The sequence below is a fragment of the Molothrus aeneus genome, chromosome 8 (assembly GCF_037042795.1).
Source record: "Molothrus aeneus isolate 106 chromosome 8, BPBGC_Maene_1.0, whole genome shotgun sequence".
Lineage (NCBI taxonomy): Eukaryota > Metazoa > Chordata > Aves > Passeriformes > Icteridae > Molothrus > Molothrus aeneus.
In genome coordinates this window covers 4,329,727-4,354,190 of record NC_089653.1, presented here as the reverse complement: position 1 = coordinate 4,354,190, position 24,464 = coordinate 4,329,727, and the positions used below count along the sequence as shown (strand labels likewise).

General features: G+C 43.4%; 1 protein-coding gene across 2 annotated transcripts in view; it reads right to left on the bottom strand.

The window, feature by feature from the left end:
* PRKG1 (protein kinase cGMP-dependent 1) overlaps nt 1–24,464 on the bottom strand; it is a 381,904-nt gene that overhangs the window by 127,197 nt on the left and 230,243 nt on the right. For both annotated transcript variants that reach the window (XM_066554198.1, XM_066554197.1), the window contains exon 4: nt 16,183–16,288. In XM_066554198.1, the coding sequence (XP_066410295.1) occupies nt 16,183–16,288 (106 nt within the window). The remainder of the gene's footprint in view (nt 1–16,182; nt 16,289–24,464) is intronic.

Genomic DNA, 24,464 nt, shown 5'->3' with positions numbered 1-24,464 from the left:
CTTGTTAAACCAGATTCTGATTGATTCCTGGTGTGCTCTGGCCAGCTGGTTCTGCTCCCCCTCCTTGTCAGCAGCTTAACAGAACAGTGATTCACGGCAGGTCAGCTGGAATTTGCTCAATTATTAACAACTTCAGGATTTTTTACCATCCCTCTGAGGACACTTCAGCCACTTCACCTTCAGCTCAATTCCAGAGCACAAATCCTGTGAGTTCTTTGAGCTGGTGTTCAGTGCATGGAATGCCCTTTTCTGACTTCCCCTACCCTTTAAAACACTGATTTCTAATTGCATATCGAGCTACTGGGGCACCCAGTGAGTTTGTCTCCATTGAGCTGCACAAACTCTTTTCATCTCCTTCCAGAAATAATTATGCTGGTTTATCAGTGTCTATATGAAGCTTGAATTATTCCTCCTAATATGCATTAACCTGTATTTTTTTGGAGTGACAAAAATTGGCCCAGTGAAGTTACTCCAGTGATTACTGTCCCTGTTAGTTTCCAGTAATCCACGAGATGTATTTATTGGCAAGTCACTTGTGTGGTATTTCCAGAGACAGTACATAATTGAATTTAAAATGCATTCCTGATGCCCGTAAAAGCAATAAAAATGTCACCTTCTGCCTGCACATTAAAAATTCATCCCATGCAAGGAGAGGACAAATGCATAAAATGATCATTATGATGTGCAAATGGACTCGGTGCAGGAAAACCAGACCCGTCTCTGCCTGGACATAAAAACATTAAGATATCAGAGCACAAATGGCACCATTTAGAGAACTTTTAAAGGTGCTGAAGAGAAAATGCTCCCATTAGTAGCATGACTAAGGCTTGCTTCAAAAATGGGATTTGTACCAGTATTAACAACAGTGTGGCTCCAGTGTGAAAGCAGAATTAACTCCCTGAAATAAAAACAAACCAAAACCACCATTCCATTAGTGGTGATCCTACCCAGGCAGCCACATTATGTGACTCCTTTTCTCATGAGCATTTATGAGTGTTTTAAATCTCTTTCCACTCAGGACAGAACTTCCACACTTATTTATGGCCCTGATTTCACCATGCACACAGGTGTCCTTGGAAAGCCCAGCCCAGGGAGGTGCTGCCCTTGTCCTTGACCTTCTAAAGGCTTCCCAGTGCCAGAGGGCAGGGCTGGATGGGATATTGGGAATTAGGAATTGTTCCCTGGCAGGGTGGGCAGGCCCTGGCACAGGGTGCCCAGAGCAGCTGGGGCTGCCCCTGGATCCCTGGCAGTGCCCAAGGCCAGGCTGGAGCAGCCTGGGACAGTGGGAGGTGTCCCTGCCATGGCAGGGGTGGCACTGGATGGGATTTAAGGCCCTTCCAAATAAATTCTTTCTGGGATTCTATGATTCTATACAAATCCACTTTTTTTCTGGACTTGTCATTGACACCTGTGGTACCACAGTGCTTCTTTCCTCCTCTTTCATTTTTGTCTTGGCTAAAGAACTTTCATTGCACTCTGCCCAACTCTTACTTTCTGTCTGCTCAGCACAAAGTAATTTACAGGTAATTAAGCACATTGTGAGTCATTAACTCCTCTCCAGATTCCCAGGAGGAGTCTCCAAATTGAGTCCAGATGCAGAAATTAAACCCCATCTTTTTGCTCACACAGATTAATTTTTCATAGGAGGGGGCTATTACAAATTCTTTCTCTTCCCACCTCAGAATTGACTGACTTTGGTTACCACAGCCCTGGGGTGCAGCCTTGGTCATGGAATCAGAAATGCATGGAATGGTTTAGGTTGGGAAGGACCTTAAAGCCCACCCAGTGCCACCCCTGCCATGGCAGGGACACCTTCCACTGTCCCAGGCTGCTCCAAGCCCTTTCCAGCCTGGTCTTGAGCATTTCCAGGGATTCCAGCCATTCCACCCTGAGCAGCACGTTCAGGGCAGCCCAAGAGTGAGAAAAGAACTGGATTTTGAACTCCCAGACAAGAATCCCTAATTTTTGGCTCAAAAGAAGTGGAAAAAAGGGCAGAGCTCCATTGCTCTCCACTTCGGTGCAGGTCCCTGCAGTTCCTCCCAGTCTGAGTTCAGTTGAGCTCCCAAAGAGGAGCCCTATTCTCTGTTTTCCTCAAATCAACACAAATTTAACTCTTCCCACTCCATAAAGGGGAAGATGCCAATGGTTAAAAGCCTTTCCCTGGTCCTGCTCAGCTCCTGAACCAAACTCCTACCCCAGGCTCCCATCACTGAGAATTTTCTGTGACACAGTGAGAGCCGCTGGGAGTTAGGGGCACAAAAGATAATTAATAAATAAAGATAAAAGATAAATAATCAATTTACCAAATTTATAATCTGTGGGCATTTAGTGATCAAATCAGTTCATATTACTCAGCAGTGATTTCATGCTCAACAACAACTTCTGAACAAGATCCTCTATTGACAGTGCCAGGGGCTATTTCCTGTAACATCTTCTTCTGTGCTAATTATTGCCTATCTTTAGATCAATATTTCTGTATCTTCATGAGGGGAGAGCACTGCTTGTGTGGGGAAGGCAGCCTGCCAGGCCTCCAGACACTCCACATAATGAGATGCACGTTTAACAGCTCTCTGTAATCACATTAAAGGCTTTGTGCCTCATCTTTCCTGGGCTCTGCTGAGACAAAACACAACAATTACCAGGTAAAGGATGTGAACTTCACTCAGGACAGATGATTGGAGATGTGCACATACAGAATCATTTCTAATCTTCAAGCACAGAAACAAGAATTTACCCAATTTGTACATGTTCCAAACAAATCCACCTGGCAAACTGTGGGAGCACCTAAGTTTTGGAATGGTCAAAACTGCTTGACTCTGTTGTAACAAATATTGAAACAAATATTCCTGGCTTTCCTGAGCAGCTCTTGATGAGCTTTAATTCAAATATGGGTTGGTTTTGGTTTGGAAATGACAGCTTTTGGATGAAACAGATGTAAATCCCACTTTTATTGCATTCTCCATGGAGTTTCTTCCTGGTAAAGGTTACTGCTTCATGCCAGAACAAACTGCAAACTGGGGGGTTTTCACCTCTTAAAATCCAAATCCAATTTCATGCCCTGGGATATTTAAGGAGGAGAATAAAGCCCATCACCTTGACTTACTGCTCACCTTGTCCCAAATTCCAGAGGACAGGTGGAATATTGGGAATGATGTGAACCACAGAGGGATGCAAAAGCCACCCCAGCAGCTGGCCAGGGAGGAGGACAAGCTGGAGGAGCCAGCACCATCCATCATCCTCTAAAAACACATCCACCACGTCCTCACTGCTCTCACCCACCTGGGTGGGACTCTGACACCACACAGAGATAACCCCAGGGAGATTAAGAGAGAGCAGATAGCTAAAAGCAGGGATAATTCAACTCTGAGAGGGAAACAACTCAGTAAGGAATGATCTGACACCCTCCCTTTACTCCACCAGTAGTTACAGAGGTTGTAGAGGCTTTCTCCAGGAAAGAACCTGCCACTCTGAGCAAAAAAAGAGGAAAAGCTCCCTAAACCACCTTAGGAATCATTTTAAATACTCATTTAAGCCAAATTTCTTGCTTTACCTGTCAGATTAGCAATTGATGTGCTCACCAAGCTGCAGGCATGTGAAACAAATAATTCCAAGGCAGCAACACACAGGATATAAATTGTACAGACACCAACTCACTACATTAATCCCATATTTATACATCCTCCAGCCTCCAGTTCTGCAGAGACCTAAACACAACCTAAACACAGGAATTATCCCATTTCCTCATGAATCATGGCTGTTATCCCATGAATGGAAGGAAATATTGCCACAATATTTCCCTCACACCTCATATTGCACCCAAACAGCAAAGCAGGGGCTTTTCCTGAGCCAGGGCTTCATCTCCAGCAGCATCATTCTGTAATGTCAAGGCCAAAATTAGCTCCCAATTCCCCGCCAAGGAGCATCCAGGGGTGTCCTCATGCACATCCCAGAGGTCAAAGCAACACAGAGCTGGAGTTAATGAGCTTTTAGTTTGGAATTGTGCCCAGATCTTTACTTAGCTTGGCCTTCAGACTCTCACACACTTCACAGAGCAGATGTGCCCCCGAGCCCTACAGTGCTACAACAAGGTGGATCCAAAGATTGTCCCTATTTTTCCTCTTGATTTGGGTTTTTTGTTTTTCTTTTCTTTTTTTTTTTTTTTTTTTTGTTTTGTTTTTGGAGTTTTTTTTGGTTTTTGTATACAGGATATGATTTGGCTGCACTCAGCAACTGTTTCACTCAGATCACTAACATTTAAATCCCTCTGTCAGAAGGGTCTGGATGAACTCATTCATTTTACACTCCCTCTGCAGGGGAAGTAATAATTCCCTTTATTTCAAAGCTCCTCAGAGCCAGCCTGTGCTATTTTGGTTTTGCCTGAACAAACTTGGCCACGTCTCCCTTCCCAAAGGATTCCAATTGGCACCAGGATCACACCAAGCTCATCCCAACACACATCTCAAGGGCTCTGTGTTGGTTAAGAGTTAACTAAAGTGACAGCTCACCAGACTCCTGATTAAATTTTTGTTCTTATTGAAATGCATTTTTTCATGATGCTTTGTCACAAGAATATAAAAATTAAAAAAATAAAATTAAAAAAAAAATTACGTCCCCAGCCTTTTCCAGTAGGGAGAAAAATCCACTTAGATTAGGAAGACGTGGGGTTAAGTGACAACATCAAATCTGCACTGGAGCTTTCTGATTTCCAGCCAGTTACAACCAATTAGACCATGTGGAGGACTAACACCTTGCCTTGGCTTTTGCCATGCTTGTTTTTTACTGGCCCATGACAGGAAGGTGGCCATGGCTAGTGAATTTCTGTTATCCCTAAAAGAACTGCCACCACCCAAGCACTCCATTACTCCAAGCACTGTGGGCACAATTCCAGTTATCCCGAGTTTTCCCCTCTTCCCCAGCCATGGCAATTGAACTTCCACTCGTGTTTCAGGCCAGGGAATTCATTTCCGAGCTGTGTTTCTAAATCCCCCTTTCCAACAGAACTCAAAGCGAGTCTTTATCCATCACCACATTACTGAACTCTCTGGGAATTGGTGCCAGGAGAAAGAAGCCATGGCAGAGGCTCTTCCCAACAGGGCTGAAGTCCTGGATGTGCAAAATGCTGGGTCTTGGTACTAAAAACCCACTTAGGAAACCCTAAAGAGCTTCACAGCAAATTGAAACTTCAATGAATCCTTCATTGAAGGATTCAGAAACGAAATGTAAACAAAAACTATCTGATGGCTGTGGAATGTGGGCTGGAGATGGTTTACCAACAGGTGCATCTTTGATTGGTTCCATGTGAATTGTTTTTACTTGGTGACCAATCCCAGTCCAGCTGTGTCAGACTCTGAGTCTGTCACAAGATTTTATTATCTTTCTTTTTAGCCTTCTGATGAAATCCTTTCTCTTTCTTTAGTATAGTTTTAGTATAGCATTTTCTTTTAATATAATATAATGTAATATCATAAAATAATAAATCAGCTTTTCTGAAACATGGAGTCAAGATTCTCATCTCTTCCCTTGTTCTGGGACTCACAAACACCACCATACACGGTCACTTATTTCTTAAAAGAACTGCCATCACCCAAGCACTCCATTACTCTGTAGGCACAATTCCAGTTATCTCAAGGTTTCCCCTCTCCTCCAGCCATGGCAATTGAATTTCCACCCATGTTTCAGGCCAGGGAATTCATTTCAGAGCTGTGTTTCTAATTCCCCCTTTCTAACAGAACCCAAAGCGTGTCTTTATCCACCACCACATTACTGAACTCTCTGGGAATTGGTGCCAGGAGAAAGCAGCCGTGGCAGAGGCTCTTCCCAACAGGGCTGAAGTCCTGGATGTGCAAAATGCTGGGTCTTGGTACTAAAAACCCACTTAGGAAACCCTAAAGAGCTTCACAGCAAAATGCTGGGTCTTGGTACTAAAAACCCACTTAGGAAATCCTAAAGAACTCCACAGCAAATTGAAACTTCAATGAATCCTTCATTAAAATAGGAGGAACTCCAAGTTACCTACTAAGTATTGATGGACACTGCAATTCCTGCTGGGATCTGAGGTTTTCTCTACCTCCACTCCAACCTGAGGCTTGGAGACTTTGGGAATGCTGTCATCATGGGCAGGAATTCAGAGATCAGCTAGAAGGGACAAACTCATCAAACATTAAACATTCACCATGAGCCCTGTCAGCACCATGAGGTCCTCAAGTGCAGCCCTTGGAAGTTTAATTTTGGGTTCCTCATGACAAAAGGCTGTCAGGGAAGGGAGCAGAGCTGGGGAAGGGGCTGGAGCCCCAGGAGGGAGCTGGGGGGGGCCCAGAACTGGACAGAGCCCTCAAGGTGTGGCCTTGAGCAGTGTGAGAGGAGATGTGGAGCATCTGCCTCACATCAACCCCACCACCCTCTGCCTTTCCCTGGCACCAATTAAACATCCAAGCCATTAATTACCTCTCTCCAGGCCTGCCAGCCCTGCCAAATTCCAGCCCATTTAATCACCCATCCATCATCCATCCTCAGGCAACAGTGCCCCCAGCCTGTCTGACCCCAAACCAGCCCCACCCTCAGCTCTGCCCTCTTCCTCAGAGCCTCTTCATCCTGGGAGGAATCCAGCACCCAGAGAGATGAAATTGTTCATTTCTGAAGCAGCCTGTCGATGATTTATTCAGCCCCAAAGCTGCATTTTCCATCAAATTAATGCTCCTCCAGAAGGCTTTGCTTGGCATTGTGGATTTGCAGGCAGGCTCCAGTTTTCATTAGGCTCCAAAGGCAGTTTAGAGACAGAGTTTTCAAACATGAAGCCTGAGACATCCTCCTCATAATTAGGCTGTGCTCAAACTTTTCCACCAGCTGTGCAGAAAAAGGCCCTTTTTTCCTTGACTTTCTCTGCCTAAGATTCCATGGATTTTAACATATTTTAGCCCAGTTTCCTTTGGAATTCTCTAAAATATTATACCAGAGACCTTCTAGCTGGTTTTCCATCATAAACCCAAGACAGGGAACAGTTTTGCAAGGAGAAGAAATCCCAGAAAACACCACCCAAAGGCGTCTCTGACCCTGGCAGACCCAACATTCCCACAGGAGCACTTCTCCTCCCATGGACTTCCATGGCTAATCAGATGCAATCCAGGACACTGCAGGGAAATTCAGGCATTTCTTCTTAGAAGAGATAAAAAAACACAACAGAGAAGCTAAACTTCACCCTCTAACCTGTCAAGAGATGCTCAGGTTCCTCCTTCATTTGAAAAATAATCCTAATGATAAAGACAATAATCCTCTTATCACACAGGAGCTGATGTGGTTATGAGCCAGGAAAAAGGAAACAGAGTTTGGAAGCCTCCAGCTGCATTTCTGCCCCTGTATGAAGAGTTCCTTACTTGGCCTGATCAAAAAAGCAAAATATTTCCAAGCAGACTCCTGGCCCTGCTGAAATCCTTCTCCTGTGAGGAGAGCAGGCTGTCAGCTGCTTTGGGAGGGATATTTGTTATCTGAGCAGGAAAATGGACACAAGAATGGGCACTGTCTGAGTGATAACAGGCTGGATAGGGAAATAAATGGCTTTTTATGAGAAGTGTCAGGATGAGCTCTGAAATATCTGTGATTATCAAATGGCTGCACGCTGTCCAAGGGCTCCCAAAACACCTCTGGAGGCCAGAGGAAGGGGAGTTTAATGGGTCAGGGGAAACTTCAAAAAGAAGGTTAAGGAAGAGACCCAAATCATACTGATCCTGCTTAAGGTGAGCATCCTTTGCTGAGGCTGAGGGACTCAGGTGCAATAAGTCCTAAACCTGTGTTTATGCTTTTGCCTTGATTTCCAATCCATTGATGAATAATCCAATACTGATCACTGAGCAGGAGCTGAAGGTCCTTCAACTCTTCAGGCACCCTGGTGACATCCTGAGGGACTCTCAATGTGGGGCACAAGGGGAGCACAACAATCTGGGCACATCTGCAGTCACACCAGAGAGGGACAGGGATGAACATCAAACCACTTGATATCTTCCAACAGTTCAGGATTAGTTTATAAATTAAGGGGTAAAACCTGTTGTATTCTACCTCCAGATGTCTCATCCTTTACAATTCACCACAACTCATCATTTTTAATATTTAAATACCAAGCATGGCTGCTCCTCTCTCCTCTGCCCCAGCAAGGGAGTGAACAGCTGCCCTGAGCATTTCCTAGAGCTGACAGGTCACAGCTCCAGAGATTCTCAGCAAAATAACACCCAAACAAGTCTTGCCCCACTATTTTGGGGCAATGTTGCCTCAGGTTTTAGCTTTTATATTTTTCAGATTCTGTGCTGCTTTAGTGTGTGGGTCTGAGCTTCACGTTGAGGGATGGTGAGCTCTGTGAACAGAGCAGGGAGACAAAACAATTCCTGCTCCAGCTGGGGACCAAGGACAAATGATCCAAATCTCAGCCCCAAGAGCACAAACAACATGGGCTGGAGAGAGAAAAACAAGGATTGGACTCCATAACCTGAAGCTGGAATTGGACAATGAACTCCAATATGCAAATGGAGCAGAACTGATAAAAGTGACAGACCCTGTGACCAGGTGTCCATTTTGTGCCCATTTTGGTTCACCTTGGGTGCAGCCCTGGCTGGGCTCTTGTGCTGCCCAAGGTGGATCCATGCAGGAGATCCTTTTAATAAATCCCTGCTTTATTCTTTAACCCTGTCTGGCCTCTGTTCTAGGGCAGCCTCTCAAGGCATCCCCTCCTGAGGGAAACCTCAAGGAAGCCATGCAGGGTGTAGCTGCACATCCCCACTCAGACATCCCACCACCTTTCAGAGCTCTGTGTTTCAAGTCACTCTAGAATGTGATCAAAATAGTTAATAATTGCATCTACTTTATTACTGGCAGCAAAAAGCCCCAACCTTTCACTCCAATCCCTCCCATCACTCCACTCTTCTCCACATTTTAGTAAGCAACACAAAACAATCCCTTTGCTATGCACAGCCATCAATATTTCAATCCCAAATGATAATTTGGAAAGGATGAGTGACTTCAAACAAACCCTAACATCTCAATAAATCTCCAGTTGTGCCTAATGTTCTGCACTGAGCTGTGAAGAGCTGGAGCTGCAGAAAACACAATCTGAAGGATTTGAAGTCCTGTCATAGCCTGCTTTGCCCTGGAGCTCAGAATTCCTGGGCCAAGAGCCAGGATTGGGCCCGACCTGATGTAAAATTCCTGACAAAAGGAGTTTTCTTTCCCTGAACAGGCAGGATGTGGGATGGAACCACCCTGGAAGGCTCTGTAGCACCACTGAGGGTTGGATTCTGGGCCTGTTTGCATCAGGAGAAAACCACAGAACATTTGTTTTACCAGTGATTTCACCCTGTTGATCCATCTGTACCTGAAAACCCACTCTTCAGGTGCTGAAAAGTAAAACATGATTCTCATTGTGGGCAAAATGAATAACTGATGGAAAAAAAAATCAAAAAAGGCAGCACTCATCCTTCAAAAAAAAAAAAAAAAAAAAAACCAAAAAAAAAAACCAAAAAGAAAAAAAGAGGTATTTGGAAAACAAAAATACCAAGTAAAAATAAACACCATTCTTTTTAAAGGATAAAAACCAGAGGAAAAAGGCCAAGATTTAATTCCTGGCATCATATTTTCAAATTCTCAGTAGAAGCACAACAATAGAATAATCTATAAATAGAAGGCAGCAAGTTAAACCTAAACCAGGCCTTGTGCCTCTGGAGATCACAAGTGGGTCTCTGAGGGTGTTTTTTCCTCACTGACAGAATCAAAAAGGGGAAAAGGACATTGAGGTTTTGTTCTCTTTGGAAATGTAAAGACAGGATCTCACAGAGCACAGCAATCTTGTCAGTAAATTAGAGTTTATCTCATCAAGTAAACTCTGAGGTGAATGAAAGAGGAAAAAAAAAAAAAAAACAACCAAAGAACAAAACCTGAAAAATCAGGGTAAACACTGCAAAATCCTCAGGGAACCAGGACTTATTCCCATGGGGTCACACCAGGGCTGTCCCTCCACTGTACCAAGGAACAGCTCTGTGCAAAGAGGGGGGCTTGGATTGAGTGTGAGGGAGGAATTGTTCCCTGGCAGGGTGGGCAGGCCCTGGCACAGGGTGCCCAGAGCAGCTGGGGCTGCCCCTGGATCCCTGGCAGTGCCCAAGGCCAGGCTGGAGCAGCCTGGGACAGTGGAAGGTGTCCCTGCCATGGCTGGGGTGGGATGTGTTGTTGATCTTCAATGTCCCTTCCAACTCCACCCATCCTTTAATTCTATGAAATAGCAATATTAAAATGAGATATTGACTTACTGCAATGTGTATTAACCAATATTTCAAACCCAGCTGATGCCAGAACTGAAGGAATTAATCCACCCCTTCCATCATGCCCTGAATCAACCAGACTCTGACCCTTCTGCCACCTTTTCCTTTCTCCTCCCTTTTCCCTGTGGTGCATTGCCTCCAATAAGGATTTCCTTAGTTTAAAATGTGTATTGTCAATATTTAACCTCTCTCAGTGAGCAGTATCTGCCCCAGCCCCCTCCTACCCATTCCCACATTCACAAGGGGTTGCAGAGACTAAACTGTGGCTATCAAAAAAATTCAACACAAAAAAGCATTTAAAAAAAAACCTGAGCCTGGCTTTTTCCACAAAACAAGAAAGACATTTTTTCCTGTTAAAGGGCAGCAGGAATGGACAGTTTGATCCCATGGAGCATCCTTTCAGTTCTGCTCCATGGAACAGCAAATCCAACTCCTCCTGCTCAGCTGCTTCCCTGGCCATGTCCTCAATGTCCCCAGCACAGCCTGGATTTCAAATCACCTGGTAAAAACCCAACACACCAGGCAGACAAGAGGTGGGGCCGTTCCCAGAGCTGTTTTTCCATGCAGGGGACTGAAATCTCACAAAGCCTAGAAGGCAGGCTGGGCTCACACTTTAGGGATGACCCCAGGAGGTGCGAAGATGTCCAGAGAGCTCCTGTGGGTGTCCCCACCTTCTGCAGCTTCTCACATCCAGCCTCCCTAGAATCCTTTCCTTGCCTGCCCAAGGAATTTTTTCCTTCCTGCGATTCAAGGCTGTGTTTGTGTAAGTGGGAATTTCTCCCCAGTATCCACCCCTAAAGCTCGACTCTGCCTCCAAGGTGACACCAAACATCCCTCACACTCTCCTGACTGCTTCCAGGGCCTTGGAGGAACTGGAATTTACACCACAGACCAGAACCTGCAGCCTCTTTTAACTGAAGGAAGTTTTTTTCATTTATGAAGCCTTTTTGGGAAGAAAAAAATTGCAATATTTACTCTTTCAAGGCATTCTGATCTTACTATGTTTAGCAGGAAATTCTTGCCACAGCACAAGTTTCTCCCCCCCAACTTTTATTCCCTGGACAAATTAATTTAACAAATAGTTGTTTCCTTAACTGAAATATTCTGATTTTAATTCAATTGAATGATTTTTAGGACTGGCTTGAGAAAGAAATCATTGTAAGCCTGGAACAGGGAATACTGCAGTGAGAAGTACAGAGGCATTTAGCACAGCTGTGACCTCACTGCGCTTGCATAAGGACAAATATATTCAATTAACACAAAAAGCACAATTTAGGCTGAAAACTAGAGATGAATTCAACAAACTCCCCCTGTATCATCAGGAGTAACTAAATCCACAACACTAAATTACATTTCACGTTTCACTGCTGGTTGCTCTATGATCTACCTTGACCTAACATTGATTGAGTCACATATTGAGCTACCAAAAATCTGAGTTTCCGAGGGAGTCACTGCTCTGATTCATCTTGCAGGTTGTCTTAAGTAGCAATGCAAGATGTAACCAAAAGTATCTATTCTAATACCAAGTGGGGGACAGTTCTTTTTCTTTTCCATGACTCATCCCTCATAACTCCAGGGGGATATCTTCTGTTCATGGGCCAGCTGTTAAAACCAGGTTTTCTTTCTAAAACCAGAGTTTTCTTTATCTCTTCCACAACCAATCCTACCTCCATAAGATCTCTGCTGTTCCTGGGCCATTAATTATTAATTATCTCCTGTCCATGGCCAGTGAGTGTCCCTGCAGGGCTGATCCAATTCCATCATCCCATGGGGAGATGCTCCGCCCAGGGGAGGAGCCAAGCATTCCTACCTGGATCCAATCTGAGGTTTGGGACACCCCAGCGCCTTTGCCCAGTGCGTTGCCAGAGGAGCAGCTTTCTGCTGCCCTGCATTGCCAGAGGGAGCCCAGGCCCATCTCCAGCAGCCCTGGAGCTGCAGAGGAAAACTCCCCCCTTGTGCAGGATCCCTGCTCCAGCAGAGCCACAGCTGGCACTGCAGGAGGGCTGAGCCCCCATGGGATGGGGCTGTGCCACCCCCTGACACACAGGGGGACAGGGCATGGGCTGACTCAGTGTTGTTTTTGTACTATTTTATTTGTATTTTGTATTTTCCTAATAAAGAACTGTTATTCCCATTCCCATATCTTTGCCTGAGAGCCCCTTAATTTCAAAATTACAATAATTTGGAGGGAGGGGGTTTGCATTTTCCATTTCAGGAGAGGCTCCTGCCTTCCTCAGCAGACACCTGTCTTTCAAACCAAGACACAGGTACCCACAGGGATCAAAAACCAGCTGCCTTTTCCAGCCCCTCCTTGGAGCAGGCACTGCCACAGAATTAGGGCCACTTTTGATCCCATCAAGGATCATCTGCTGATTTTGGGAAGGGAGGCATGGATTGGTTCCTCAGAAAAATTATATTCCTCAGAAAAAGGATATTCAGTTGCTCCTTGCTCCAGAAGAGTTGCTTTATGTCAGTAGGGGAGTTATCCCAACTTTTCTTAGTGCACAACTCCTTGGAGCAAGGTGGGATTCAGTGTTTCAGCCCAGGACATGTTGGCAAGGCACTCCTGGATTTCTCAGCCAGGAAATGGATTTTTCCTGTCTTTATGGTTTCTGCTGGCTTTCAGAACAAAGGATTGACACCTAAGGGTGGCCCTAAGGAGCAGCAGCTGCCCTGTGCCAGTGGGATGTTCCTGTTGGGGAAAACTCCAGCAAATCCACGGTGCCATTGGGGTGATATTCCCAGAGAGCCCTGGAAATCCAGCTGCAGTTATTTTCAGCAGGATAAATAAGATTAAAACAAAATAACTAAATGAACAGCCTCACTTCACCCCCAGAAGTTTAATTTCTGCTGTGCTTTGCTCCCATGTGAAAATCTGTTATTGGAGATGGTGACAATTCTGCTATTGTGATAATGGCACAATTAGAGAGGGACTTTTTAGATTAATATCAGCAGGAAAAAATCCTGTCCAACCCCACTGACTTTTCTGTGGGCAGGCACCATTCAAACCTTTATGTTTTATTCAATTTATTTCTTAACAAGAGTATTTGCATTCATGCATTAATACAGGAAAAGAAAAAAATTCCCAAATCCCCCAAAAGCAAAGAATAAAGTCAACAATCAACAAGCTCTGTCTTTTCAGGATTTATCCTGGTTTTCATTAGAAACATTTTGAAGGAAAGCATGTTTAAAAATGAGCATTTAGTGTAGCAAATGAGATTTTAAAATGAACACTTAATGTAGCAAATGCGATCTAAAAATGAGTATTTCATGTTCCATATGGGATTTAAACTGAGCTTGAGACAGCTAAAGATGCCCAGAGCACAAGTGGAAGACCGAATGGGAAAAAACATTTTTTAAGGACCTTCCTACAAGTGCTCCAAATGGAAGAAATACTCTTCCTAAATTGGAACTGTAAGATTTCATAAAATAAATATTTATTTCATTGCCTTAGGCCTTTCTAATGAGCCACAGGTTGTGTTCAAGCAGCACAGCCATGGAGTGAGGAGACACTCCTTGATTTCCTCCTCACATCATTTGCTTTAAAATTAAAGCTGGGCAGGCTCTGCAGGACCTGAATCCAAATTAATCTTGACAGCCTTCTGGAAAATCTCTATTAAAGCTCAGAGCTTCAAAGCTTAATGTGAGCATGGGGCCTGCTCCAGCAGCTCCCACCCCAGAGCTGATCCCACACCCATTCCCAGGTTTGTTGAAAAGATTTTTAATGCTGGAATGGATGGGTTTTAAGCCCCTAAAACAAAGCAGCAGGTTTTGTCTCCTCTCCTGAGCTGAGTTGTTGATAATCACGAGCAGAGACACCTGGAAAAAGCTCAGCCATGCTTTTCCAGCTGTGGGACATCCCCGTGGAGCTCCTGTCTCTCTCCAGGGAATCCCTGACCTCACCAAGTACCTGAGTTTCATTCTTTTCCCAGGAGTATTTCCATCCCAGTGGAATTCCAGCCCACAAGGAGAGGATGGGATCAGCCAAGGAGTGACTTGGGCAGGACTCTGCTCCCAGATCAAATCCCACTTGCATTAATTCCCTGTTCTAGAGCCACCCTCACCCCAGGGCATCAATCTCATGGGATCACCTTCCTGGTTCCTCTGGAGATCATTGAGCTCACCCTCTGCTCCCAGGGAACAAGGGCAAGAGGAACAGCCTCAGGGGGAGGTTTAGATGGGATTTTGGGGAAAATTCCTCCTGGAAAGGGCGGTCACAGCTGCCCAGTCCCCATCACTGCAGGGATTTAAAGCCATGTGGTTGTGGCACTTGGGGACATGGTCAGAGATGGCCTTGGCAGTGCTGGGGGAATGGCTGGACTCAATGATCTTAGAGGGTTTTTCCAACCTAAAAGATCCTATGAATCATCTAGATGTTATATTTTATATGTATATTTCTATTATACATGGTATATAATATACATTTTAAATAATATCTACTTGTATAAACTAATAATTCTATTAATAATTTTATAATTTAATTATAAAATTATATAATTTAATAATTATAGAAGTATTAAAATATAATTATATAAAATTATATAGTTTTATAATTAGATAATTAAATTTTTATTAATAATGGCATTATTAACATTTATTATTAATAATATTATTGTTGTTATTATCTCCCTGAGTCCCTTTCTTCTCCAATACTAACTGGGACAAGGTGGGTGTAGTAACAGCTTAGTAATGTCTGAGTAGCACTGGGATGGCTGAAAGCCTCACAGTGGCCTGGGCCTCCCCTTCCCTACAATTCCTGACATTTCCTTCCCTTTGGGATAATTTTGGTGATACGAAACACAATCCGTTCCTTACACTGTGGCACTGGATTTCATGAAATCATGGAATGGTTTGGGTGGGAAGGGACCTCAAAGCCCATCCAGCGCCATCCCCTGTAAAATATATGCAAAAAATATATGTAAAAATATAGTGATTTTTCATAGAATGATGGGATGGTTTGGAGTGGAAAGAACCTGAAATTGTTTTCCCCCCTGCCATGGCAGGGACACCTTCCACTGTCCCAGCCCCAGTGTCCAGCCTGGCCTTGGGCACTGCCAGGGATCCAGGGGCAGCCCCAGCTGCTCTGGGCACCCTGTGCCAGGGCCTGCCCACCCTGCCAGGGAACAATTCCTCATTCCCAATATCCCAGCTAAATTTCCATTCTGTCATTTTGAAGCCATTCCCTGTGTCCTGTCCCTCCATCCCTTGTCCCCAGTCACTCTCCAGCTCTCCTGGAGCCCCTTTAGGCCCTGGAAGGGCTCTGAGCTCTTCCTGGAGCCTTCTCTTCTCCATGTAAACACCCCAGCTCTCCAAATAATCAGTATTATTCATTATTGATCCTCTCCAACTTAAATCTCTGAAGGAACCTTTGGGAAAATCAAATGGAGTGAGTGAAAATTTTGTTTTTCTGTCTTTATGTTTATGTTACTCATCCAACCTGCATTGTACAGCAACCTAAAGCTCTGCTTTCCCAAAAACTCCCATTTTAATTCCAGAAGCACAAGAACACACCCCCAGTGGATCTGAACCTGTTTAAACCCCAGATCTTTCCCTTGAAAGGGTGTTTTTTTGTAAAAACGTGTCTTTTCTGACACACTTTGAATGACTCATATGAAAGCTTGTCTCTCACCCCTCAGCTCTGGGACTCTTTGCCAATGAATAACTCACAACAGGAACGAAACTCCCCCACAGCAAAGCTCCCCCTCCTCTCAGGAGGATGGGCAAACAGCAAATAAAAATCATCATCATCATCATAATAATATTAATCATTAAAACCGAAAGAGATGAGAAGGAAACAAATCAAATACTGCACTCACAAGAAAAAAAAAAAAGGCAAGAGAGGACGGCAGTTTCATGGGATTTTTGGATAAATAAACAAGTGCCATACCTTTTCAAAAATTCCATATACTCAGTATGCTTGATGAGGCCAGTCCTCATCATTATTGTTTGAAAACATTGCCGATCAATAGCCCAAAGTTTCACATTTACGAGAGCTGGAAAAAAACAAGACAAGGGGAAAACGTGATTAGCAAAAAAATGTCCAAATTCCTGTTGTGAACTGCAGAGGAAAACGAAGTCATTGGGAATGGGGAGCACTGCAAACCAGGAAATTCAGCTGCTGGACATGAAACATGCACTGAGAGGATTGGGAAGGTCCTGGTGGATGTGGGGTTTTGGAAAGATGGCCTGGAAGAAGCTGCTGTGAGAGGAGGAGAAATCATGGAAGGCCAAAGGTGAGCAAGGATTTGGGGTCAGTTCATCACAACCTGAGTGATTTTGGGTCACTTTTAGTGCATTATCCAGCAAAATCCATTGAGGTTTTGTCGTGCTCCCAAGGAAATTTCGAGACCCAAGCCCTGCTGCACCCTGATAATGAACCACCTCCCACCTGGGGAGGTTTTGAGCCATTCTTTTCCAACTTTATTTTTTGGGTCCCTGATGAATTCCAAGATTTCTGAGTCACTCTCCAAACACCACATCCTATTCTTCAGGGGCAAAATTCCATGGTTAAAAAAAAAAGGAAAAACCAGTGCACAGAAAGCAGAGCCCCAAAAGGTCCAGTTTTCATCTCAGCTGTGGCTTAGACATTTGCATTAGCCATAAATGCTTGAGTAGATACAGTTTATAATAGGGCTTCTCCTTAGAGAAACAATTTGATTAAAACTATTCCCAAGACCTCTACACTTGTATTAATTTCTTTTTATTTTTTCAGACAGTGAATGCAATAAATTCCATACCCATGCCCCCATTTGACTGCAGGAAACAGCACGAAGCAGAGAGACTTTCAGCAAAATATTTACAAATACTCCCACTGATAAAATCCATGAAATGAATGGGCTTTGATTTGCTGCTCCTTCAGCTCCCAAACCTCCTCCTTAATGAGTTTTTATCCCTAACTGCATTTGCAAGATAGAAAAACCTTCAAAGTGCAAACTCAAAGATTTCTTCTGGACTTGCACGGCAGAACAGCCCTTAAAGCTTCTTCTGGTTTTCAACACAGAAACTTCTCTTGGAGAAGAATTTTTAGTTTTCTAATCAAAGCAACACCTGCAGGGCTGGGCACTGCAAAGCTCCCTGGGCAGCCCCTGCCAAGGCCTGAGCACCCTTTGCATGCAGAAATTGCTGCTGCTGTCCAAGCTGAGCCTCCCCTGGCCCAGCTTGAGGCCCTTTGCCCTTGTCCTGTCCCTGTTCCCTGGCAGCACAGCTCAACATCCCCTGTCAGAAATTGTGGGGAGGTGCTACTCTCTCGTTTAACAGCCATAACACATTATTATATCCTATATATTTTAATAAAATCCTTATATATTTAGGATATCCTATATATAGGATACATATGTTATATATATTTATTTACATATATTTATATATAATATATATAAATTATATCTATATTATATATAATACACAAACTATATATTGATATATAATATATAAATTGTATTATGCATTATATATTATATGTAAATATATATAATGTGTATATTATATATAAATTATATATTATGTATAAATTATAAGTATTAATATAATAAAATTAATATAATATTATTATATTATATATAATATAATTAATATAGTATAATTTATAATATTAAATTATAAGTATGTTATAAAAATTATATATAAATTATATATATTATATCTTTTTATCTTTTTTATATATGTAGATATTATATATATATATGTATATATATATGTGTGTGTGTGTGTACATATATATATATGTGTATATATACATATACATATATATATTTATATACACAACCTCTGTGTTATATCCTACATATTTTAATAAATTCACATACCAGCCCCCCACAAGGTCCATGCAGCCCAGGAAGTTGCTGAAGTGCAGACAATGCACTTGTGTATTAATTAAACCACTAATCACACCTTATATTCTCATTTCTCCTGCCTTAATGACAAACAGCTGCTTTACTAAAGGCTAATCAGGGTAGAGATTTAAATGTCAGCAAGACCCTTATAATCAGCATGTGCAGCATCTCCTGTTGTGCTGGAACTCCCTGTCAGGGCTGAAGAAACAGGAGGAATTCTGTGGGATTTCATGCTTTTAAAGACTTCAAAGTTATCTATTTAGGAGTGCCCTGAGATGAAAAATAAATCTTTGGGATGTGTCCCACAAATTCAACATCCACTGGGAATTAGAACAGACACAGACAGATTTCCTGGCCCATCCCTCCCCACAGAGCCTGTGCTGGATGCTGGAAGTAAAATATAAAATATCCCATTCCCTGACTGCAGGAGGCATAGCCAGAAAGGAAAATGAGAAACAAAATGATAGAAGGAGATGTGTCTCCAACAGGAGTTTCCCTTCTCAATAATCTGAAATATCATCCTGCAATCAGAGCTGGGATGCTACAATTTAATTTTATTGCCTCTTTTACACTTTTTTTCCCAACAAAATGCCATAGCTGGGGCTCTGTTTCATCTTTGGAACAGCACACAACAAAATCACTGCTCATCCTAAAACCCCCAGGAGTTTGGGCAGGGATGCCCAAACCTGTGATTTCTATAGGGCTGCAGTTGTAGGAGCTCTCCAGGTGAGGGGACTGGGCACTGCAGAATATTTGAATTGCACATTGAAGCTACAGATTGATGGGAATTTCTTCATTTGACTTCATTTCTTCTCATGGACCCAGTGGCTGAAGATCATCAGCTCCTTTTTCCCTTCCTCACACGCAAAGGCAATGAAATAAGGGAGGAAATGCAAAGTTTTAAGTTAAATATTTACAGAAGAGCACGAGATTGATGGGAATTATGATTTCTGACAGGTTTCTGCTGTGGTTCAAGGGCTGAGGACAAAGGAAATGCTGCTGGAGAAACAGGGAAGAGAGGAGTAAAAATTGTCAGGATTTCCTGGGTCAGAACTGCATGGGGGTGGAGATGTTTTCATTAAAGTTTAAATTGAAATGCTTGCCATGGTTAAACCCTAATTCCTGATTGAAGCTGACTGAAATTATCTAAATCAATGATTTCAGTAAATGAATCAAACCCCTCTCTCCATCAGCACGCCTGATTAAAGCAAATTTAAAAACTCAATAACCAATTTCAAACTTCTTTTCCACAAAGAGCTATTTCACAACTTTTCTTCCTATTTAATAACCTGGGAACCCATGAAATTATATCCCAATTGAAAGGGGTGAACAGAGGGGTGCAGAGTCCAGCCCAAAACCTGAGATATGTCCCAGCCTGTTCATCCATGTCCAGAGCCTTCTCTTCTCCAGGCTGAACAGCCCTAAATCTCTAAATAACAGGGATCTTTCATTACTGAACCTCTCCAGGCCTTAATTCTCTTTATTTTCAACACTTCCATCACACCCCCAGCCTGCCAAAGGACAAAATTTGGGCTGTTTTGCTTCATTTCTTCTCGTGAACCCAGTGGCTGAAGATCATCAGCTCCTTTTTCCCTTCCCCACATGCAAAGGCAATGAAATAAGGGGGGAAATGCAAAGTTTTAAGTTCAATATTTACAGAAGAGCAACTTAAATGCTGTTGATGTTATTTAATCTGGTATATTTTATGTTAGGTAGGTGGGGAAGTCCTGAATATTAAAAAATCCTTGAAATCAGAGCAGCCAGCAGGGGCATTATTTCCCAAATGAAATGCAATATTCACATGGTTCTGCATTCTTCAAGCATCTTCCCAAGTTTTTTATGTGCTCATTGAAGCCTTCCCAAGTTTTTTCAAGGATCATCAGGTGCATCATCCCCAGCCCAAGTGCTGCTGGCAGCGTTACCAGACCTGAAAATTATTATTCCTTTGCATCCCAAGCTGGAATTCATCAGCTCATTTTGCCTTTTGGGCTATTTTATCCCAAAAATTGTTTGTTTATCTGCCCTCAGGCAAAGGAACAGCCACAACTTTGTGTCCTCAGGGCTTTTTTTGGCAGACAGAACGTCAAATTTCCACTCCTATTTAACCCTCCTCTCACCTGGGCTGGGTTTTGCAGGGAATATTATGGAAATTAGGAAAACACAGCCATTTCCAGCTGTTTCTGGTGCCTCCTGTTTCAGGTATGAAATGATGATGAAAGCACATTTAACTCAACAGGAGGAGCACATGGAATTAATTTATCCCACCAAACACTCTGGGAATGATGAGGGAGGCTCCAGATTACAGCATGGAGTGATGGAGGGGATGCATCCAAGGGCTGGAGCAGGAATAAATTCCTTTATTCCCAGATGTTTCTGTCCCAAATTTCTAACAACAGCACTGGCACAAGCATGGCTCCATCCTGATATCCCATTTTTCAGGAGCTCCTTTCCCTTTATTCCCCAGGGAGGTTTTGGCAATTGGTGAAGGAGTAATTTAAATTAGGCTGAGGATAAATGCAGAGACAGAGAAAACCTCCCACTGCCAGGGGGTGGAGTTAGATGGGATTTTGGGAAGGAATTGCTCCCTGGAATGGATTTCCCAGAAAAGCTGTGGCTGCCCCTGGATCCCTGGAAGTGTCCAAGGCCATTCCATGCCTGGAATTGCTTGGGCTGCTGTTCAATCCCTGGTCTCAGAGGTGCCAAATGATAAATGCAGGTTTTGTCAGGAGGAAAGGAAGCAGGAAGGATGTGAGAGCTTCAGGGAGCTCTGCTTTCACTCCAGTCAGCTCCAGGAAGCCCAAAAATTCCAAGGAAATGTGTAAAGTTTGCTTAGGAACAACACCTGCCTGGAGAAGATCAGAGAAGACCAAGGAAAGAAGCAGAGAGAGAAATTGTTATTACCAAAACCACCTGGAGTATTACATATAAATATAAATTAAATAGAGTATTAAAAAAATAGAGCTTTCACTCCAGTCAGCTCCAGGAAGTCCAAAATTCAGGGGAGTGTGTAAAGTTTGCTTAGGAACAATATTTGCCTGGAGAAGATCAGAGAAGACCAAGGAAAGAAGCAGAGAGTGAAATTGTTATTACCAAAACCATCTGGACTATTACATATAAATTAAATAGAGTATTAAAAACTATTGAATTTAACAGTATTAAACAGATCTGACAACATCTATCAGCCAGGGCTAAGCACAATCAGCTGGAGCAGGTGCTGTGGAGGATCCTGGGATTTCTCTTGGAGTAATCCAAGCTCCTGTCCCAACATGCCACAGAAAACTCCCAATGAATTAGTCAGGAATAACCTCACCCTGGGTGATTTGATCAGTTGAAGGCCCCTGATGTTTCCCAGGTGTTTGTTTTTCTCTAACAGCATTCCCAGTCTTTGCTGTCTCCCTGAAACCTCTCCATCCTCTCCTGCAGCCTCCAAACTCCTTAATGAGAAGTGCTGGCAGGGATTAATTAAGGAAGTGTTCAATTACATCAGGTATTTTTCCTTGGAATTTCAAACCACTTGTACTACAACCCCTGCTAATTACCCATCCTGATTTGCTCTTTTCAAGCTGTTCTTTTACATAACCTTTCCCTGTCACCTCTTATTCCTCCCAGCTCTGCTCCTCTCACATTCTTACAACACAGAGTTTTGCCCAGGTTTTTAATTAACCCTTGTACAAGCTCCCAAACTACCTCAGAAATCTTCGTCAGTGCTGCACACTGAAAGCTGAAATAATTCAGGAAGAACAAGCTGGAGGCCACAAGAAATACTCCCAAATCCTATTTGGAGTGTGATGGAGAGTGATGTGTGTGTGTGTGAGGGGAGAATAATGGAAAGACAAAAAGGATCTCAGGCAGGTCAGAAGTCTCAAATTAAAGAACTCATTTAGTTCACTGACTGTGAGAATGGGGTGAGGGAAAATGTCTCCAGTTATGTGGGGAAGGAAGAGGGGCAAACAACACAAATCTCTCCTGGAAGGTGGAGATTCAGCCTGGGACAAATTGGCTCACTGACATGCCAGGAAAGGGGAATGAGAAAAGCAGTAAATTCACATTTAGAAGAGATCACAAATCAGTTCTAGCTCCTTGCCTACAGGAGCTCCAATCCCAAGGAAAATTAATATTCCCAATTAAAGAGGGGATCTTAACACAGCCCTGGGTTGGAAGGGAAGGTGTTGATGAATGGAGAAGTTGATGTGGGGGACCATTAAAAAGGGAACAGGAAGAACACCACTAAAAAGACAACTAAAAGTGCAGTTTATTTTCCCTCCAAAACCAGTCCCAAACATCCCAGTGCTAATCCCAAACATCCCTACAGGTCCCAGCAAGGGGATTTTGCTGCAGGAGCTCGGGGCATCCCTAGGGTGCCATTCCCTCTGCAGGGATCCTCCCCTCCAGAGCAGCATCCTGGACACTGAGCTCCAGAGTTTCCAAAGGGAAGGTGTCACCTCTGCTTCTTGAGCTGCTTTGTAGCTTTTGTTTCCTTTCTAGTTCAACTGCATGAATTTATTTTGCTGCTGGAGCTCCGAGCTGCTCCCTTGGGCTTTGCATGGGACAAAATTAAAATGTGCTCTGAAGTGATGGCCCCTAAAATAGCCAAATTGCAGCTGTCTGGGTGTAAAACAATGTGAAAGATCTCCTTTTACAGGATGTTAGGAGCAGAATGATTCTGCTGAGCAACAGGACACACAGAGAAATGAAGGAGTTTTGGACTAAATAATATAAAATAAAGCAGTGGAATGAGAATGATTCTGCTGAGCAACAGGACACGCAGAGATAAGAAGGAGTTTTGGATTAAATAATATGAAATAAAGCAGTGGAATGAATTATTCTGGGATTTTAAGACTGGTGAAGCTGAACCCCACAATCCCCTCCACAGAAATGACAGGAAGAAAATGGAAATAATCACAACACTGAGATGCTTGTACATCCCAGGGACGATTTCTTGTCCCTTGTCCAAGAGGCTCCAGGGCTGGGGTTCCCATTCTCCAGCTGGGATTTGATTTTACCAGGAAAAAGAATTGAGGAAAAGGGATAGAGGGAAAAACCATGCACCCTTCAGAGGCTGCAAGGACAATAATCTCACAGGAAAGCCATGGCATGTTCTTGACCTTCTGTTTTCTCTCCAAGCCTGAAATGTTGTTGTCAGACCTTCTCTCCATTTAAATCAAAACTCACTCAAGTTTCTAAGATCTACTCATTTAAACCAGATTTAGATGAGATATGAGGGAGAAATCCTTCCCTGGCAGGGTGGGCAGGCCCTGGCACAGGGTGCCCAGAGCAGCTGGGGCTGCCCCTGGACCCCTGGCAGTGCCCAAAATTGGACATTTGGAGCAGCCTGGGACAGTGGAAGGTATCCCTGCCCATGGCAGGGGTGGCACTGGGTGGGATTTGAGCTCCCAACCCAAACCAGTCTGGAATGAACTTCACCCAGCACAATTTCAGCAGCAGGAGTGAGGATTTTGTCTCCTTGCCCCACACTCGGCTGCACATTTCCTGCAAAATGCTGCCCACCAGCCTGCAATTGAACACCAAACAGAATTGTTCCATTGCTGCCACCTGCAATCAAAACTAAACTTCCAGCTTTGAGCTGCAATCCCAACATTTTGAGAAACACAGAGCAGTTAAAGTGGGACTGGGCAGCACACTGGTGTCACAGACATCTTTTATTGAAAATCCTTTCCTTAGGATTTTTCCTCCTGAGAAGCTGAGAGGCCTCAGGAACAAAATGTAAGCAATGGTTATCTGCTGCTGTGGAATGCAACAGGGGGATCTGGGATTGGTCTCATGTGGTTGTTTCTAATTAATGGCCAATCACAGTCCAGCTGGCTTGGACACAGAGCCCAAGCCACAAACCTTTGTTATCATTCTTTGCTATTCTATTCTTAGCCAGCCTTCTGATGGAACCTTTTCTTCTATTCCTTTAGTATAGTTTTAATGTGATATATATCATAAAATAATAAATCAGCCTTCTGAAACACAGAGTCAGATCCTCGTCTCTTCCCTCATCCTGGGACCCCTGTGAACACGGTCACACACTGGGAACGTGAAGCAGCTCAAAACCCCAACAACACAAAAGCTTCTCTTGGTGTGATTAAAAAGAGGCACTTAGCTAAATGAACTTTGCAGTAATTCCCTGGGTTTCAACACTTCATTTCCCAAGAGCAGCATTCCCTACACAATGATTAAATAATCCCTGCTCAGATTTTTCTCTCCTGAGCATTCCCTGTTTTCCACACTGGATGGAAACCTGTCCCATCCTGTCAAATCCCTGGGCTGTTCTGCCTGGCTTGTAAAGGTCTGTCCTAAAGCTTTTGCTGTGCTTAAATAGCACAAAGGGGGC